The 21,080-nt window shown below is 36.9% G+C and overlaps 1 protein-coding gene across 1 annotated transcript; it reads left to right on the forward strand.

The window, feature by feature from the left end:
• Positions 1 to 7,285: 7,285 nt before the first annotated feature.
• BACH1 (BTB and CNC homology 1, basic leucine zipper transcription factor 1) lies at positions 7,286 to 19,691 on the forward strand. The gene is made up of 4 exons (XM_009873313.1): positions 7,286 to 7,572; positions 10,988 to 12,370; positions 14,033 to 14,239; positions 19,165 to 19,691. The coding sequence occupies exons 1-4, from the start codon at positions 7,333 to 7,335 to the stop codon at positions 19,627 to 19,629; spliced, it is 2,295 nt and encodes a 764-aa protein (XP_009871615.1). The 5' UTR covers positions 7,286 to 7,332; the 3' UTR covers positions 19,630 to 19,691.
• The last annotated feature ends 1,389 nt before the right edge of the window (positions 19,692 to 21,080 follow it).

Genomic DNA, 21,080 nt, shown 5'->3' on the forward strand with positions numbered 1-21,080 from the left:
TTGCTAGTTTTATCGTGATAGTGATCGTAACTGACGTTGCATCTGGCTGTCCCAAGTTCAGCCAGCTCAGATAGCAGTGACAGCAGAGGTCCTGCAGCTATCAAATGGGAGCTTCTCACTGTGCTTTCTCCTGTTTCAAAAACTTAACTGGGATACAAGTAAGAGTTACTGTGATTACTGCAAAAGATTGATATCTGGTGTGGTATTAGTGGATGGTCATTCACTAAGTAAAGACTGAGGAACCAGAGGTTTGTTTACTTTTAGTAAATTGGGCAACTTCTGGGCTGGATCATTTACAGGATATTTAAGGTAGCTCAAGGCCAGAAAAACAGCACCTCACCAAATGATGTTTTTAGACTGAGTTTGATTGTGATGGTAGAGCCACATAATTTATGTCCGAGTCCAGTAATAAAAGATTAGCTCTTCTTTGTAGCAGGATCGGAAATTGATTTATTGATTGATGGAAAATAAGAAAGAACAAGGAAGTACTGACTTGATAGAATATAACTACTGTAGCTAGTGTATTTTTTCTTGTCTCTTGCCAGTACCATTGTTATCTTAGTCGAGCTTAAGACAGAAAAAACACAGGCCAGTTTGTGTTGTCGCCCCATTTGTTATTAAGTGTATTACAAGTGATAGAACACAAGACTGTACTTTGTTGTTGTTTGACAGTGAGCCTTTCACAGGCTATCATTAGGTTTGGGTGCTAGACTCGATTGACTCCAAATGCCTGTGGGTTCCTGGTTTTTTTTTGGTGACCATACTGAATTTTCTTTTCCAGGTGCTTAGATTAACCACCAAGAGTTCGGGCTGTATGTTTGGCAAATCAGCTGTGTCTTTCTTGAAAGTGCAAACCTTCTAAGTAGTAAAGGCATGACCATTTTTTGTTTCTGTGGATTTCTGCGCTGTGATATATTTTTAAGGACACTTGGTACGTTAAAACTCACAAATGTCCAAAAACTATTTTCGTAAAGATGAATAAAATCATAGATATGTCATAATGTAATTAGAAGCAAAAATTACAGTGATTTGCACTCTCAAACCTGTATCTCAGTTTTACAGACCATTTTAGTACTCTTTGGCTGTTTGCCTTAAAGAGTGTCTCAGCCTATGGAGCTCATTTTTGTGACTCATTCATTCTTTCTAGTTGAATTTTCTTCTAATGGCACCAGTGGATCTTTCTGGTGTCAGCTGGTCTGATGTTCAAAACTCTTAGCTGTAAAGTGTAACCCATTGTATGTTGAAATCTCACCCTTTTCAGGTTTTGTGGTGTTTGAGTATAAACTAAAGGACACTGAAATTACCTCTGTTAGCTGTCTTATTGTTGTTCTAAGTTATTCTGTGGTAAAGTTCTTGGCAGCTGTCATAGGCAGAGATGTATCTAGCTGTTATTTTTGTCTTCTTTATTCAGGAAGAATGGTGCAAGTATCCAATAAACCAGCTGTAAGCATACAGAATTGCTGTTATCTGATTTGTTTTCTAAGTTACTAAAAAGCTTAGTTCTGTATGACATTTGGATGGATTTTCTAATATTGATGCAAGATACTCTGCTTAAATCTTCATTTAAAGTCTAAAGAAGTTCTTCCTCTTAATTCACTGCATTGAGCAATAGTATATTTTATTTTAGTCAGTTTGGTTGATTTTTATGATCTATTATGTTTGACATTCATTATTAATATTTTAGGCAGAACCAGTATGATTTAGAAATTCTCTACGGAAAGGCTGGAATTCTTTGATAGTTGTCAAGTGGGCATCTGGATAAGTGGCAGCGATTTGGGATAATTGCTGCTGATGTTAATATTTGCAGTGAGCTGGTGGGTGGTATACTTGCTTTATTGTTCTAAGGTATTGAACATTGTCTTAAAATCTGTGTCTTGTTGCTGTTGCTTCTGGTTAGCCATGTAACTTTTGCCTTTGAATGGGTTTTCTGTTTGTTACCTGCTTTTTGCGATTACAGAGGACTTGACCATTGTGGTAGATTGTGAAGTTTGAGCTTTTCAACACAAAAAAAAGTCAAATACTCATGGTGTGTCTTCTGTGTCAGTATGCATACACTGTGTGTTTTGCTGTCCTTTGCATAATAGAAAAAATTACTCCTCAGCACTAAATACTTGAGGAAGTGGTACTGTGTCAAATCTTGACTTCTGGGGTTGTTTGCTTGGAAGACCTATTGTAAAAGACATTTACATCATGTAGTTTTATTATTATTTTAATATATATGTGTATATATAGTAATGTATTATTTATATAATACATAATTTCTATATTTACATATATTATTTAAAAATGGGGGGGGTTGCGGGGAAACGCAATACAGGACTGTGTAGTTGTCTGAATTTTCAGAGACGTACTTAAACATCAAGCAGTTCTTTTTCTCTTTTGTAAGTGAGTTGAGGTAAGCTGGTTTCTGTGTAGTGTTTTGTCAGCTTCAGTGACAACTTGGTGCTTCAGAGTTTTCTTCACCTTTCGCATGAGGCTTTTCTTGTTGACTACAGCATGTTTGTTGCAGACTTTGGCATGTTGCAGTGGTGCTGCTGAGCATGAAAGTTAATCTACTTTGTGCCAGATCAATACATGTGTGTGGATGGGAGGTACATGACACTATTATATCCTGATAATATGTTTCGACTCTTACGCTATCTGTTCCAAGGTAATATTGTTTATCATTATTTTCCTTCTGTAACTTAGCAACAACAGTTTCTTCTAGCTTTACCTGGTCACGACCATAATGATTGTCATCTTTGGAATATATACTTTTTTAAGAAAAGTATCAAATGGGGAGACTTTATGGTTTTCCTAAAGACCTGTGCCAATTGACTCCTTAAAGCAGAGGCTGTGGGGAGAGGAAGTACAAGATCATTTAACTAACTTCTTTTAGTCTGCTGTCAACTAGGAGTAAAAGAGCAGTGATTGCTGCCAATTGTAAGCATTCAGATGAGGAAACCTGCAGTCTAATTTTAAAATACTGTACTCTTACTATACTTGCCAATTAACTCCATGTTAATAATAGCTGAGTAACTTCAAATGCATGATAAAAATGAGCCTTGGATGAAGTCTGTATTAGTCAATGAGTCTTGATAGGAATCCTGCTCTTATATCTACACTGTGTGCTAAAATATTATATATTCCTTTTTAAATTGTTGTTGCAGTCCTAATTTTCATTAAGGTAGTAAGTATTCTACATGATCTTTGAAAGAAATATGTATGTATCTAGTCAATTAAGAGTAGAGATGTCTAAAATTACTGAAGATATGGTAATTTTAAAGGTAACTATTAGACATACTTTTCCTGTTGAATTATATGCTAGGAGGGAGAAAAAATGGAATTACTTCAGGTTGATAAAGCAGGGTAAAGTTTTATAGGCAGTATTCAGGAGAAAATAGTCTGATAACAAATGGAAGCTCAGTAGCATGTGTGGTTGTGTTTTCAAAGCAGCACTTGAATCATCCATCTGCAAGTGTTCTTTTATGTATTTTTTTATACCAGCATGTGAGTTTATGTACATTCTCTCTCTTCTTTTTTTTTTTCCCCTTTTCCTTCTCTCAAGACTGTCAGGTTATTAGGTGTGCAGAATTTCAGGTAAGAGGAATCTGACAAATGCTCTTGTGCTAACAGTACTAGTTTTCTTCTACTAACTGAGAATTCGTAGTTAGTGAGATTTTATGTTGTTTCCCCTTTAATCCTTTCAACCTGCGTTGTAAGGACTATTTAAGGATTTGAAAGGTCTTTTTGGACTCTTTTTATTTTTAATGATAACTGCTATATCAAACACCTTAAAGGAGTATTATTGCATAGTTTTGTTTCTTAGCAACTTTTGCATTCAGTCATGTGATTGTTCATTGACACAGACTTAGTGAGCAGTGATTTAAATATAGAGCCATCTGCTTCCTTTTGAAATACTTCTACAAGTTATCTATGCCTGCTTTTAGTTTTCCTTGTCTAAGTGTGAATTTTAAAATAAAAATAAAATAATGGAATAGAAGTTTTAGTCTGGATTCCAAGGAATTAACTTGTGTTATCATTGTAGTGTCTGTTTTTCTTCTTTGTAGCAATGTGTTACTGCTTTTATTCAAATTATCTGAAAAAACCCCTGAAGGGTAATATTTGTAGAAAATTAAATTATGTAAAATGGACACCTGCTGTGGGAGGAGGAAAGCCTAGAAGGGCCTGTCCTTGTAGGGCAGTTGCAGCATCCGCTTATAAGTTATAAAGCTTCCTTAAAAATCGTAATTCCACACCTTTTCCCCCTCTTTGTCCAATCAGAAATGAAATTAATCTTAAGAATTTTTGAGTGCTCCAGAGGAATAAAGTAGATGACAAATACTGTCATAAATGTGATACAGTGACTTTATTGCACAACTGGAAAACAGAATTAGGACACTCATAGGCTTGACCTCTGTTAGCAGTTCTCTGAAGTGTTACAGCATTTTACAGTGGTTAAATTTTTCCTTTCCGGTTTGCTGGGTTTTGTTTTCACCATCATTTTAGTTCTTCTGGTTATTTTCCTTTTGATTTCTCTCTTTGTCGTGTGTGACTGTAATTAGATTTTACAAAGATTGGGAGAAATTTAGTGTTTGAGTGTGGTGCATGTGGTAGTATTTTTATTTTTAAAGGTTCTTCTAAATTTTGAATTGCTAATGAAATGCTGCCTTTTATGTTTTGGATACCTCAGAAAAACTTACATGCTATTAAAAAATAATGGAGACATAACTTGTCTGATGAAATCTTCACATTAGGAGATGTAGCATCCTGTCAGAGTGAAGTGTTAAATTGAACTATGTTCCAGTTACACATTTTCACTTCTCAAGAAACAAAGTAGTGTTTCAGTGTTGAAAGTTTTGGGTAGCAACAGCATTGGAAGCTCACTACCTCGGCTTCAGGTAGGCTGCGTGCTATTTTGAAAATGTGTATGTGCCTTGTGGAGATCAAGTGAAAAGGAGGGTTGACTGTCCTCTACATACCTGTATCTATAAACAAAGCACCGTTCCTTTTAGTCTTCTGTGCTATTGAAGCGTAATGAACTCAACTGGATATTGGAACTAATTATTTTAGAAAGGAAAACCCTAGAGCAGCATACATGATACATGGGTTGTCTGTCTGAGAGTTGGGAGGACTTGGGACTTCCAAAGCAGGAGAAAAAAAAAGGTCCTTTAAAGGCCTATCTTTAACTCTCATCTGCCTCTTGAGGTTTGCCTGGGTGTTCTCCCCAAAATACGTCCATATGTTCTTTAATAATTCCCTGTACTCACTGCCATCCTGGATTTAGTATTCCTTTTTTATTTTTTTAAATATATTCTAGTAACTAATGAGAGTCATACTTTGTTAAGTGGTTAAATGGTTTGCGGTAATATCTGAGGAATATGGTAAGTTAAGGATATAGAGCAAACAAATTAGAAATACATGATTTATATTGTACTGCTTCTCACTGCCTTTATAGGAATAGAATTTTAGTGATTAACTGTTTCACATACAATTTGCTTAATAATTTGCATTTAAACTGATTGGAAATTAAATATTTTTGAAGTAAACAGATCTCTCTAGTCTTGTCATTAGGTATATGAGAATGTTTAAACTGATTTTTGCTTCAAAAAATAAGTTGTTTAGCGTTAATAGCCCATGGTATAGCTTTTACTTAGTGGGGAAAACTTTGATTTTAAAATTAACTCCTTTTTTCCCCGCAGAACTTTTATTTTCATGAAACAAATTCCTGTATATTTAAGCAAATGCCCCAAATCAGACTTAGTTTCTTTGTCTCTGCCAAGTTATGGTCGGTACATTTTGTTGGTAAAGATGTGAAGCTGAGCACGCAGTGAGGAGCAGGAAGGGCAGATAATGCTGATGCTCTGCCCTCTACCACTGTCCAGGCTGGAACTGTGCTACTACTACCACTGGAAATGTGGATCTTTTCTCTTTTTGCTTAAAAGATGTCTAATAATGCCTGTGTGCCATGAAAATAACTTGACTAGTGAGTAACTGGGAGTATAGCTGGCAGGATGGTTGTTTTTTTTCCCCCAACTGTGTTTAAAAATGGCCATGCCCTCTTCCCTCCCTGTATTGTGAAAGTTTCCCATATTTGAAAACTGAAGATTTGCATTGGCTACAGTTTTATTGTTGTTGGGAGCTGGCGTGTCATAACAACCTCTGTTGAGCAATGTCATGGTTGGATAGTCCTGTGTCAGCTAAAGGGAGTCTCCTCAACTTGTGCTGAGTTACAGTAACTCTTGGGTAGAGTAGTCCAGTGTAATCTAAAATGCTTGATTTGCTAAGGTAACAGTTTTCATAGTAATACAGTATTTTCCTTGCAGATCAGTTCTGATTACATTGTTTCTTGATTGAGCTTCAGATGGTAGGATACATTGGGCTTTTTTTCTTTTCTCCTTCCTCTCACAAATACTAAGAGTTCAGGAATAGCTTCAGGGCATTTCTGTATGAGCTTATTCCAAGGTTTTAAATATCATGTAACTTTTACTATTGATAAATACTTTTACTTCAGAACTTTGATGCTCTTTCACAAAAGGGATTCAGTTGCAAGATGATCTGAATCGTAGTGATCCGTTAGGAAAGCAAATTGCTAATGAGCATGACAAATCAAGTAGTGATGAGCGGGAAGGGGGGAAAAAGGCTGCATTAGAGAATTGAGACAGGTGGAAAACAGGAGAACTAGTCTGCTTTTCAAGTAAAATAAAGCACTAACCTACTAGAGAGAGGATGAAGTATTTTACCAATGCCTGATTGCTTTAGCAGGCAGACAACTTGTGAAAGAAGGTAGAGCAGAAATACTTCAGTGTGTACTGGGTGAATCAGTACACAGAAGTAGCTTACAAGTATTTTGGTGAATTTTGGCTTAATACATTTGTTCTTTATTTCTCTTTAAAATTTTCGTAGTGTTGGAGTCAGCATATACTGATAAGTAAAAGTGAAAGCTTTCATTTTTAGGTTTTAGGGTAGTTATGACTCTTAACCTCTTGCTGAGGAAAACCCTGTTACCACTGAAGTCACATGAAAAAATGTTACCTTTTTGGTGTATGACACTATTAAAGCAATATTTTAAGAGGTACATATTAAGGCTCGAGTACTTTTAAGTGCTTGTGGGCATGTATTTGTGTATTAACAGGTATGAAATAATGAGTATTAATCCTAGTCCTGAAAAGAATTAGAACAGGTGATGCATGTTTAACAGCTTGCTTCTTATGTTTTAGCATCAGATAGTTTAGTATCAGGTTCCTGTTGGATATGACTTTCACATGTATAACTTTTTCTTTTTCTTCTTCCAGGCTTGAAGAGCAGAAGCATGCTTTCCACTGAGACTTACACTACCATTTGTGATACAGAATGTCTCTAAGTGAGAGGAATAGTGTGGTTTTTGCATACGAATCTTCAGTACACAGCACCAATCTACTTCTCAGTCTTGATGACCAGAGAAAGCACGATATTCTTTGTGATGTGACTATTTTAGTGGAAGATCAGCGCTTTCGGGCTCACAGAGCTGTGCTTGCAGCTTGCAGCAGTTATTTCCTTTCAAGAATTGTGGGCCAAGGGGATGCCGATCTTATCATCACTTTACCAGAAGAGGTGAGTGGCACTCTCTTCTGAATTTTACCTGCCGGTGCTTCTCATCTGTTTTGCTCAATTCTGCTTTACAAAAAGGCTGGTGTTTAAATCAGTGTCATTAAGATTGGGTTTCATAAGTTTAATACAACCATGCTTATATTCCTTACTTACTGCTTACTGTTGTTATCAATTTTCTTCTGCTTGGTTCCCTGTCCTTTTTACACATTGATCATTAGCAGCTTGATTTTTTTTTCCTTCTGTATTTTATTGCTTTTGAGACTGAGAAAATGTATTGTAATTGCTTCCCCTCCGATACATATTCTTAAATCATACTGAATTCTAAGGCATTTAGTGATTATGAGCTAGAACCTGATATCTGTGAGAATTAAAATTTATTATTGCATGTTTGGAAAGTCCAAGAGGTTTAAAGATTCCGGCTAATATTTAGTTAAGTTGTAAGAGGCATGAGGCAAGCATTTGACTGGATTTTTATATGAAGTGCTGTGCTCCTAAATGAAAATTGAAGAGCCTCCAAGTGCTCTGATTGTAGCAGTAATCTAAAGAGTTGATTGGTAAATAATTAGTGGCTTTCAGGGAGATGGTTTATGTTAATTAGCCTCAAGAGTGCAAAATAACATGCAAATTGTTGGCGACTCAAATAGAATAAAGTTGCAGGAAAGGTGCGCATCAGTTAGTATTTATAGTGACATTGGAGATTACATTATAGGCTTGTTCATGTACAAGAGCGAGTTGAGCGTTAATGCAGAGATGATGTACTCACAAAGCCTGTGCTTCAGGAAAGTTAGCTACCTCACGCTGGCTTTGTAAAATTCTGAGGTAACCACAAGGATTCTCTAAACAGAATCTTTCCAATTTTCTAAAAAACAGAAAGCTCAAGGGGATCAAGTAATCTCTTTAATGAGCTCCATTTGTCTTTGCCATTCTCTATTGATAAAAGAATTTGTTACAAAGCTACGTTATAGCATAATACCACTATGTCACTTTTACTCAATCGTCTTACTGTGTCTGTACATTCATTTCTTCTGACGGTTTTTTCCCCTAGGGACTTAGTATATTGATAGCCTGAATGTGTCTTAGATTAAAAGAAAAGCAATGATGGGAGCTGATGTGAAAGGGAAAAGAGGGGAATTAGTGGCATGTAAAACTTCTGATCTGGAAGAGAGAATTTTGCTTGGAGACGCTGGAAAAAAATGCGATATTGGAAGAATGAGAAATGTACATCAAAGTTGGAGGGGGTAGAAATAAGTGTTTGGCGCAAACCAAGTGTTCTAAGTCAACCTGTGAAATAAACCTCAGTTAGAAGGGACCAGGGTTTGTAAAGAAAATGCGGTAACAAGATAATCCTAATATTTTCTACAGTGTAGACTTAGGAGGACGCAATGTAATTTAGTATTACTGATATAAGGAGTGAATCTACTGAAGCAATAAGCAGAAATATTAACAGTGAATCTCGTCTTGTAGTCATTTGATCTGGTCACTTGCTAAAAGCATTTTAAGACTCGGCAACTTGAGCTTACCTTTTGGGAACTGCTAAATATTTTAAAATGAGTCAGTTTATGAAGCTGCATATTTAAGAAAGAGGCAAACACTAATCACATGTTTTGATAATTGTGTTTTTTTAAAAAAATGTCTTAAAATTCTTTTAAAATCTTTTTAATCATCCACAATATTTGGAGTTTAAAATGAAAGGCACCAGTTCACAATCTGAGATACCAAAATATTTCTGAAATTAAGGGACTTTGTATATATTGTATTGTAAAGGCTAAATACTGGCATCTTGGTTTATGGTCTGGGTTACTTCTCTACCAATGTTTTTATGTTGAGCTAGACTTTCAGCCCAAATACAAATTAAGTAAATGGCTACTGCAAGAGTTGCTTTTTTTAGGTCAATCAGAACGAAAGTCTGACTTCAAGGGTCAGACTTCTGAGGGTCAGTCAGAAAAAAAGTCTTTCTTGTGTTCTGTTTCTCTTGCTTGAGGATAGCCAGCTAGAAATGTGTAGAAGAAAGTGAAAGGAGCATGGAATGTTTTTTCCCCTCTTGATCCTTCCAGTTTTTAGCAATAGGTGTTTCTGTCTTATATAGAAGGAACATGCAGTTTTGGAATACCATTGTGTTTGATTTGTTTGTATGAATGTCACTTTGTAATCTCACTTAAATGATTTATTGACTATACTAAATTTGAAGGCTTATTGCCAGCTCATGGATAAACTGTTTTATACTCCCCTTTCCCACGTTAGGAAGTATAAATTAATGTTGTGATGTAACCAGTAGTCTTCTTTCCAGAATGTATTTGAAATATTTTTTTAAGATTTTTTTTTAAATAGGTCTTAAAAGTTTTACAAGCAGTTTTGCTGTCTCTGCAGATCTTTTCAGCTTACTTTCATGTGTTGTGTTTTTGTAAAGAACATAAACACCAATTAACCACTAAAAACCTAAACAAAACAAGCCCTCAACTAATTCCTAAATTAAGTTGCGTGTGTAGTTAGTTATCTTACTGGCAGAAGAACTCAGTATAGTTAATATATTAATATAGCACTTTTATTCAGCATAAAGTCCTGTTCATTTTAATAAAGAAGGGGAACAGAATTTGGGGTTTGGGTTTGTGTAGTAGTAACGGACCTATTACTTTATTCTTCACTTGCAGGGAAAGGCTAAAGGAATTGTCATGTAACTTGTAATATGGTGATCTATTTACAGCTTCCTGCCTGATTCCTTAGTAAATTTTTCATGCGTAGAAGATAATCTTTTTCAATTTGAAATGATACAGTTTTTCTTTATCTCTGGATTCCCTGTTAGGCAGCTGTTCTGTGGTAAAAAATGAGGTGATAATGATGGAAACGTTTAGTTAAAGCTACCTACTCCAAAGAAGCATTAAACTCAAAATAATTGTTTTTGATGTACAGTTTTTCGATACAATTATTTTCATCTGTAGGAGGAAAAAAGGAGTAGTAATAAATAATCATGTGTGATCAAATACCATTTTTTATTTTTTTGTTATATTGGTAATGCATAAGACTGAGAAAATAACAGTAATTGCTTTTTAAAGGAACATTTAAATACCAGCTGCATTTTGAATAATTCAACTTGGATTTGAAAGATGTCTTTGAATTTGGAATCTAGTTACTGATTTTCAGTGTACAGTAATATTTTTCACTTACTAGTACTGTTGGAATGCTTTATTAAGAGATTGATCACAGAAGAGAATTGCTAAAAATAGACAGAATGAAGTCGTATCAGAAGATACTTTTTAAGAATTGATGTATCCAGATTTTCTCTGTGGAATAAATCTGCTGCTTTTGTCTTGTACTCTGTTCTGCTGGTGTGGTTTGCTCACGGGTGAATTTGGTTTCTGTGTGTTTCTTCTCCATTTAAACCCATACTGGTTGTTCTAATATTTTTTTTTTTTTAAAATAGGTGACACTTAAAGGATTTAGTCCTTTGCTTCAGTTTGCATACACAGCTAAGCTTATTTTAAATAAAGACAATGTGTCTGAAGTTTGCAAGTGTGCTGAATTCTTGGGTGTACACAACATTGAAGAGTCTTGCTTTCAGTTTCTCAAATTCAAATTTTTGGACTTCAAATTGGATCAGCAGGAGTGTCCTAGGAAGAAATGTTGTACACAGCATTGCCAGCAAGCAATCCCTAAAATTGACAATGTGGATAGTGGAGACCTTGAAATAGATGATGAAGCTCAAGAACTTTTAGAAAAGGAATGTATACAAAGTCCTGACACAAGATTCTGTAAAGATGAAGAAAATGCTAAATCATCATCTGCTCTCCAAGATAACGCCGATCAAACATGTGATCCCATACATTTAGAAAGGGGTGGTGTTTCCAGCTTATCTTTCCAATGCCCGAAGTATAGGAAATTCCAGAAGGCTTTTGGAAATGACAAAGTTCACGCTTCGGAGTCCAATTCCAGTATTAAAGACATTCAGGTGCCATCAATTGCAACTTCGCTTGAGAAGGAAATATCTGACAGTGATGGCGTACAAAAAGCTCAGGAGTGTGTGCCTATGCAGCTGGTCTCCAAATCTGAAGAGACTCAGGTAAAAATGGAGGAGGAGGAGGAAAGCATTGAGAAAAAAGAAGAGGCTAAGAGAGATTCTGTGACTCAGAACATGTCATGTCCTGTGGAGAAAATGGATCTTGCTGCTTTTCCCCAAAACACTGCTGCACCTCATGGACTCAATTCTGTGGTTTTTTTACATACTTGTGAGCAATATGATAACTTGAATTTCAGTAGTATGCCAAACAACACAGTCTTAGCTGAAAAAAACGTACCAGGTACTGTGGTTGGGAATGACAAAATTGAAAGTCAAGATGACACACCTTCAAAGGTCGATTTGTGCACGAGGGAAGCCACTAATGTCGCATCAGCTGATGATCGAAGCAGTGTGGAGAGAGAGGTAGCAGAACATCTAGCACAAGGGTTCTGGAGTGACATTTACAGCACAGAAGCCTGCCAAATACATTTGCCACCTGCAGCCCCAAAAGAGCCAGTGTATTTGGGGAAAAAATCAGAGTGTCCGTGGCTGGGTATCAGGATCAGTGAAAGCCCCGAACCTTGCTCCCAACGAACTTTTACAACATTGAATTCTGTCAACTGCCCCTTCATAAGCAACCTTAGTACTGAAGGATGCTCCAACAACTCTGAAATAAGTGGTGGAGATTATGTTCAGGGGCAGCAACAAGAGCACTGTCCCTATAATTATGTGATAAGTTTGGGAGAGGATTCGGAAACTGACACTGAGGGAGACAGTGAATCCTATTCAGCAAGAGAACAAGAATGTGAGGTAAGAACATGCTGGTGTATCCTTTGCTTCCCTGTCTCTTAAGGCCCTATTCAGAAACCTAACTGAATCTCTTGAGGATTTATTTTTTTTTTTTGCAGTTCCTTGCTTTAAAAACATATGAAATGAAACTTGAGATAACCATTCAAAGGTTTATATGGAAGATCTCTGTTAGATTAAGGAGACTTGGAAAGGATTTTTTGGTAGACTATTGAAGTGATAGATGCTTAGGACATTTTTCTGGAACAACTTTATCAGCAAAGATTGTGAGTTTTAATGGAAAGCATGGGGGTTCTTTTTTTTTAGATTTTTTTTTTTGTATTTTTCCATTTAATTTAAGACAATTCTAAACTTCATTGAACCTTTGTTTTCTAGAAACACAATAGAGTGTTGGTTTTATTTTGAGTTGTGGGGAGAAGGTGGGAGAGAAATGATACTGTGGATTTACCGTGAAATGAAAATTAAGTTTGCAGGCTGGATTCAGTAGCTGTATATTTAAGTCTGCTTTAGTTACCTTCTCTAAAACTGAGGCTTTATTTGTTCCTCCAACTGCAGAAGTTATTTGGCATTTCTTTCCTTTGTCATTGCTTTTGTAGTGTTTTAGGTAGATGCTGTACATAAGTAGTCTAATTACAAAAGATTTTACTGTATGCCTAGAATGATTTCTGTCACAGTTATTAAAATTGCAGTGTGACTCTGCATGATAGATTGTTTGATGTAATGAAAATTCACTTGCTTTTAAAGTACTACCTTTTTTCTTTTGGAGATTAAGGGCCTTACTGAGACTTAAAATAGGTAAAAGCTGCTATCAATATAGAGAGTTGATAGGCCAGAATGGGTTAAATACATCCTTTATTTTTACTCTTCAAAGGAGGAGGTGGCATCCGTTGCTGATGGCAATACTCTCTCCCTTTTCTGCATGTCACCAGTGGTAGCCAAACATAGAAAGCATTTTGCTGTTTGCTTTTAAAACTAAATTCAGATCTTTGACCACAGCAAGATAAGATATTCTGCTACTTAATATACGCAAGTGTAAAGATTAAAATAAATTGGTTTTAGTTGGATAATTATTTTGTAAAGGTAAAGAGATGTTTCAGTATTAATCAGGACTGCATGATTTATGTATGTTTTGGAAACTACTGTTTCTGTAGCTGAGATGTACAGAGAGTAGCAAGACACTGGTTCTCTCTCTGGTATTAAGAATTACCAGACATAATGTTGTAACTTTCATATTTTAAGTAAATGCACATTTCGGATGAACTTCTCCTACTGAAAAGTAAAGGTATAAATATGTATGCTGGATACAGTCTTAATAGCAGCTGAGAGGAAACTTTAGACTGTACTAGTGATTCTCAATACCTGTTTTGTGCACCACCTAACCATAACTTACTTTCCTAGTGTATTGCCTAGTTATTTGCTGTACACATGGATAAATTTAATCTTACTCTGAATGTGCTTTTGAGCATCTAGTGTAAATGTGCAAGGTACGCAGTTACTTTGCCTGGATTTTATCCACCTCTCTACATTAGCTTGCTCTTGTCTGAGATTTAGGAAGGAAGATGGATTGTGTGGTAAAGAATGCTTACAAAGAAAACTTTCATTGGCCCCTTGGTGTTTGTGTATATCAGTTTCACCTTTGATTTACATCTGTATCTTACATTCTAGGTAAAACTGCCATTTAATGCACAAAGGATTATCTCGCTTTCCAGAAATGACTTCCAGTCATTTCTGAAAATGCATAAATTAACTCCTGAACAATTGGACTGTATTCATGATATCCGAAGACGAAGTAAAAACAGAATTGCAGCGCAGCGATGTCGTAAGAGAAAACTGGACTGCATACAAAATCTTGAATCTGAAATTGAAAAACTGGTATGTATAAATATTCACTACTGTTGACTTGAATCTTTTCTCTAAACATCTTGACATCTGGCAATAGTTTGAGAGCGAGGTGACTTACTACTCTTCTCACTTAAGTGTAGAAAACTTTCAGTCTTAGATGACTTCTTGATAGCATTTCTACATTTTCTGTGCCTTACTCTGAAGTACACACATTTTTTCCTTCTGTCGACTTGTTTCCATTCAAGTAAAAGGGAATCACAGCACAATTTTTTATGAATGGTGTTTCTGAAGCCCATCATTATTGAGCTTAATTGTACAGAATGATTCCCAAACCCTCATCCCAGTCTGCTTCCTTTCACTTTTTTGCTTTGTGCCTTTATTCTGTAGCTTGTGGTGTTGCTCATGATCAAGTTTACAGTTACGCAATTGTTAGTTGTGCAAGTATCGTTCTTGTAACATATCAACATGGGCTGGGGAACTATTTCCTGAGTCTTGAATCTTAAAAGTGAGACCCTTGCAGAAAGGCAGAAGATAAAACAGAAGTTAGGAAGCTGCCTGCCTTTTTAGTAGTAGTATTGAGATTTTTAGCTGGGGAATTAACGCATCCAGAGTTCTCTGCAACCATCTGGTAATATAATTTACTCTTCTTAAAAGGCAATCAAAAGGTAAATGTTGAACTTGAGAGATGTGAATAATCTGAAGTTCTCCTGCTAGAGTGGCTTTTTAATGATTTTTGTTTCTGACCCCCTCATCGCCATTTCATAGTTAACCATACTGTGTACGCTAAATAGTTCAGTTGTTTAGGGTTGCTCTACTCTTAATACTTGTTTATGGAGCATTTTGCATTTTTATACATGAATTTGGTATCTACATCAGCTGGGAACGTAGGCAGTTGTGTTGCACCTTTCTCCTTATGCCATGGGCTAGAAACTTATTTTCCTGAAGTTGTTTATCACTACATATGCACTTCTATTTCTACAACAAGGAAGACAGACTTTGAAGGAAGGCCTGCAGTGGATGAGTTGACAGAACAAGTCATTCAGTGTGCTGAATGAAGGAAATACACTGGGAAGCAGGGAATTCAGGTGATTGTGTTTAGTCAGAATAATATAACTGTTACTGAGAGAAGTTGCCTTTCTGACAGTTGAGAACTTTCTGCCTGTTGTTGTCGTCTTGTCATTTCTGTTTGTTATGTAACTTTGTCAATATTATGCAACACTTGTGAGGGAAAAATTTAGAGATTCATCTGCTAGATCAGACCAGTAGTTGATTAAGTGGCTGATAATCATAGTAAAAATATCCTTTCATCTGTGGATCTGTGCTACAACAGACTGAATGCCTGCTGTGTGATGAATGTCACTGTGCAAGGTCTAGAAAATGAATGCTGGGAATTGGGTGGTGAAGTCTGAGTTACGAATTGTGCTCTAGGCACAGACATGTTCTAGTTGCTTATTTTTATCAGCTGTGCAGGTGAGTTTCTTCATAACTTCCTGAAAAGACCTTGTTTGGAGCTATTGAGCACATCTGACAGCAGCTGCTGTTATGTGCCATCAAGCTTGTGTAAGTTTTGTGGAGATGCAGAAACTTTAAGATCTATCTAGGCGTAATTGCTAGGTGGGTACAAGAAAAGAGATATCTGTGGTAGGTGTTGTGTGGTATATCCAGATTGCTTCACACATGATGACTCCTGCCATGTGCCTGCTTCTCTGGGTCAGTCATGTGTCTCAGACCTGTTAGTCTTTGATCTTCTCATGGTAATATATAATATGCCTTTGAGAGAGGGTTATATGGTGTAGCTATAATATGAAAACTCTTGACGAGTAGATAATACTCTCTACTACAGTCTGTTAAGAAATATTATTTGGTTAAATTCCTCATCCAGACTTCCAGTATGTGCAGTGTGTTGTCTTATATTAATTTCTCTGTGTGGTTGCTTAGCAGCTTTTTGTTCTCTCAGATTAAAAGATAGTATTTGTGGTGTGTTTCTTGGGAAAGTCCTCCATCTGGATGAGACTAACCAGAGGCTAGAGACTTACTGGCTGAGGAGTAGTTTTGCTGAAAAGGACCTTGGGGGGTCTGGGCAGAGAGCAAGCTGAGCATGATCCGCAGCATGTCCAGGCTGAGAAGTCCATTGGTGTCCTGGGCTGTCTTAACTGGAACACAGCCATATGTTTGAGGGCAGTGATTGCCCTCCTATATTAGTGCATGTAAGACTGAATCTTATGCCTGGTTTTGACCTCTCACAGTGCCAGAAATAACATTGACAAACTGGAGCAAGGTTGGGAGAAGGCCACCAGGATGGTCAGGCCTGGAATGCTTCTCCTGTGGTGAGAAGCAGAAGAAATGGGGCTTTTGTGTAGAGAAGAAATGACTGTCAGGAGACCTAATAGCCACTTGCCCCTATCTTTGGGGAAGTCCCCAAGATCATGTAGCCATTGGGAGTGGAAGATCTTTTGCTTCCTAGGGGATTGTACTTTACAGCAGAGGAACAAGAGACACAAATGCGTGGTTTCAACGGAATGTAAGAAAGCACTTTTTTCCAATGGGGACAGGCAGGCAACAGAGCTGGTTACGCTGCTGTTCATGCTTTGTCCTTTGAGGTATTTGTGACATGACTGAGCAAAGTCCTGAGCAGCCTGATCGTACCCAGACCTGACTTTGTTTTGAGCAGGAGGTTGCATTACAGACCTTCTGAAGTACCTTCCCACTCAAGTGATTCTGTAAAATTGCAATCTTTTGTTAAGCTCTACTTACTTGAAGAAAACATCAGTGAAAATTGTTTGATTGTTTCTCTTGATCATCTGTACTGATCATGTCACTTTTGACCCCCATGTAGTCTCTGCTTTTAGATTTTTCAGGTGAACCAATGTGTTCTTTTTCACTGGTGTTCCCTGTTTGAGAATACATGTGGGCCACTCAAAATGTGGCTTGTTAGAAACAGCACTTTCTGACCACCTGTGTATATTCATGTTCCTTAAACTTTCTCACCTCAAAGCTTTAAAATGAGAGTACCTATGAGCGGGAGTAAAGGACAGTTGGCCTCAGAAAGCATTACTTCCCTGAAGATTCTGTAGCTCAGGAGAAGAATGTGTCAGTGAGTGACATACTGTAAGCTGTGATCCAATAAATGTGACTGACATCATGTTATATATAAACTATAGCAGGAAGAAGAAGTATGTGAACTAAATAGATTCTTTATTAGAAGTATTAGAAAGAAGAGTTCACAGTTTGATGATTATTATGACCCTAAAACTAGCTGACACTACCTTGCAGTGTTAGCATAGTGCTGCTAAAATAAAACAGTAGTATTTAAATGTATTGATCTGTCAGCAACCTCAAATGTTAACAGGGAACTTTCAATGGAATAACTATTTCTGAATGTTGAAGTTTGTGTTAAACAGCAGTCCAGATGATTCCATCAGTGTGTAATATACACAGCTGTGTGCCTCTGCATACCCACAATGTACATAAAGTGATTTCAACAGCTGCTCCGGCTATGCTGACAAGTACAAGTTTAGTAGAAAAGCTTTTTTTAAAATTATTTTAGGCAAAAAGGACTGGCAACAACTACTTTCAAAAATAACTTGTAGAGGCTGCAGTATGAGTTTCTCCTGCAAAAAGGAATGTGAGAAGGACAGAAAAGAATTAGACTTCATAGGAGTGAATTGATAGAGCGATAGTGGTAATGCAGAGTCCCTGTGATTAAAATTTATTTCTTGATTTTTAAAGCTTTGTATGTCTTCAGAATTCTACATCTTAATTAAAGAACTCAAAATGTGTGGCATGTTTGGGTTTTCGGGATTTTTTCCCCCAGTCTCTTTTTTTTCCCCAGCTGCTTCATTGTGATCTTGCTTGTTTCCTGTCCTTGCCATTTCCTCATTGTAATTCTTTTCTGGATGTTGCTTGTTTCTATCAGTCCCTCACTTATGTACATCCCTTCGTCTTTAGCCAGTTGTATTGCAGATCCCACAGAGATTTGTGCTACTGAAGTTAAACAAAAAGAAAACAAAAAAATTTAATGAATGGCACTTTCTTTCTATTTGATACGCACTAGTGAATTGCTGTGCTGCATTTGGAAAATTGTTTTGCATTATGTAGCTAGACTGTAAGCTTTTCAGATCAAGGACAGTGTAATTTTGTGTCTGAGTAGTACCAGCTACTCTTTAAGCATGTTTGTTGTGTAAATAAAACTCAGGCATTCAACTGGCATTCTCCTGTTCCAATTGTAGGTTACCTTCCTAGTGGTGCCTCTGTTCTTCTGTCTTCAGTTCACTAATCTGTCACCTCTCTGTCACTGTAAATTCTTCAACTTCTAGTGTTCCTGTCAGTACCTCAAAACAAACTTGAGTGCTGTATTTCCAGTGAAAATACTGTGTTTGTAATTTTAGCATGGTTTATTTCTTTGCTTTTCCTATATTTTATTTTAGAAGCTCCTTTTAACTCTGTTGTTTGTTCTGTAGTGGACTTGGGGCTTAGTTGAATTTATTTCATCTAGCAAAGTAGTATCAGGAGTGAAGATGTTATGTCTAGTTTTCATCATTTAACTTCTGAAATATAAATCTCTATGAAGACTGCTCTGCATAATGTTTTGTTGACCCAATGGTAATGATTTAAATGTTACTGTGTAGAATTAGTGTTTCAGGAATACTTACAGGAAGTGAAGCCAGGTTGCATTTATCAAATAACTACAAATTGCTGTTTTGTCTTCCAGCACAAGTCTTGAAAAAGTTGTGTGTCTGAAAAATTGCTTCAAATAGCTGAATTGATGCTACTTCAAGAGATGTTAGGATTGTCCTTTTGACAGGCATTTGTTTGTGTTTACCTTCTTACTGCCAAATTACTTACGTTTCAGCAGACCCCATTATTTACCATCTTGTTTTAGCTTTGTTAGGAACCTAGCAAGCTGCAGATTTTGAGTTAAAATTTGGACTAAAAGACGATTTCTCTTCTTGCAGCAAAATGAGAAGGAGAACTTGCTGAAGGAAAGAAACCATATTTTGTCAACTCTGGGTGAGACGAAGCAGAATCTGACCGGACTGTGCCAGCAGGTGTGTAAGGAAGCAGCCTTAAGTCATGAGCAAATACAGATACTTGCAAAATATTCTTCCTCAGATTGTCCACTTTCATTTTTATTCCCGGAGAGAGAACGAACAGCTCCCTCTGATAGTGAGCCTGCGGTACCCGCACGTATGGAATTAGCAGATGGCCTTTCAGGTGTTACATCTGCAAATGAGCAGAGTTCTTGTTATCAGTGTGTGAAAACCACGTGCGATGCAGCAACATATGATCAAGTACAAGAACTGCATCCAGTTTCTGTAAGGACACTAGAGAAAACTTTGCTTGTGGAACAGTGTGGACAGAGCGGCGGTATCACAGACTTCTGTCAGCAAATGACTGACAAATGCACTACAGATGAGTGAGTCCATTCTCCTCCCTGCTGCCAGCCTCTCTACATTGCAGCTGAAAGTGAGATCAAGCATTATTTGAAGTAACTAGCGAAGGGAATGAAAAGATGAAACTTTGTCTTTTGAAACTACATGGACAATTACCTGGTCATTATATTACTTGCATCTTTGCATTTGCTTTGTGTAGTTCTAGAGTGTAATGTGTACGTGTCAGCCTTGGAGCTTTTTGTGTCTGGAGATGTCAAGGAGAGTTCAGGGAAGTTGTTGGAAAGTATAAACTCTGTGCCCAGATGTTTATTTGTAAGGAAGCTTCTTTCATTAGATATAGAGCAGCCTTCGCTCTGATTTATGCCACAGTACCTAATGCCACTCTGCATTGCAAGAAAAGCCTCCTAACAGGTGTTGATGTGCAATGGCCTCTGTACCTGGAATTCTATCTAAGATGTCCTTTTGCCTGGTAGGCAAACCTTAAGATGCTTATATAGCTCTGTAAATGTTTGTTTTGTGGTTGGGTTAGGGTAACATGACAGTATGAGGAGGTTCTGGCAAGTGTGCTCTGGAACAGCTCATCACTTCCTGCTGTTCCCATCTCTGTAAAAAGAGAATATTTTATTGAATATATGCCTTTGTATGGGATCTCCAGTACGTAGTTAAGGTAACTGGAACAGCAGAGATGCTGCAGCATGCTGTTTTCTTCTCTAAATTTTTGTGAGAGGAATAATAACATCCTGGGAATGATAGAAGTTTGAAACTGATACAATTCTTTGAGGAAGTGTGCATTGGATCCTCTGGCATCTGTATCCCATATGCTTGTTATAATTCGTTGCTATGTTGTGACTTGCTGTCCTTGCATCTTCAAGCTTGCTGCTGTTTGTCATGAGTTGGCATCAAGGTATTGTGAAAGTTCAAGGACAGATTTGAGCGTTGGTTTTTTTTAAGGTATTCAGACACCAGATTTGATTTCAGTGCCTGATTGCCAAAGTTATCTACACGTGTATTTGTTTTCTGATCACTGGGACCAGTAAAGATCTGTTTCAGAATTTGAGTCTTCAGGATACTTTTGTGGCTAAATCTGTAGTACATTTTTAATGGCTTGTGCTATGAGTATATACATACAGAAAGTATAATAAGGAAATGAGCTGGAGGTATTTCCTTTATTTCCTTTATGAAGGAGATATTCAGCCACTAAAAACAATCCCCATTTTCAAGATTTTTTTTGACACGGCAGTAAATGCATATTGTGTACCAGTTATGCTTTGTTATTTAGATGTTATTCTCACACCACAACTAAGTATTGAACCTCACCACAGAAAACTTTGGTTTTACTGGTTTACAAAACATGAAGAATCTTGTACAAGCCAGTGGAATTCTTCATTTCCTACCTCAGAATGTATATTAGCTTTTTGTCTTTTGTGTGCATGTACAGTAGGCAGGCAACTAAGAAAAGGACTGTTGTAAATACTGCT

Source organism: Apaloderma vittatum, unplaced genomic scaffold (assembly GCF_000703405.1).
Source record: "Apaloderma vittatum isolate BGI_N311 unplaced genomic scaffold, ASM70340v1 scaffold4887, whole genome shotgun sequence".
Lineage (NCBI taxonomy): Eukaryota > Metazoa > Chordata > Aves > Trogoniformes > Trogonidae > Apaloderma > Apaloderma vittatum.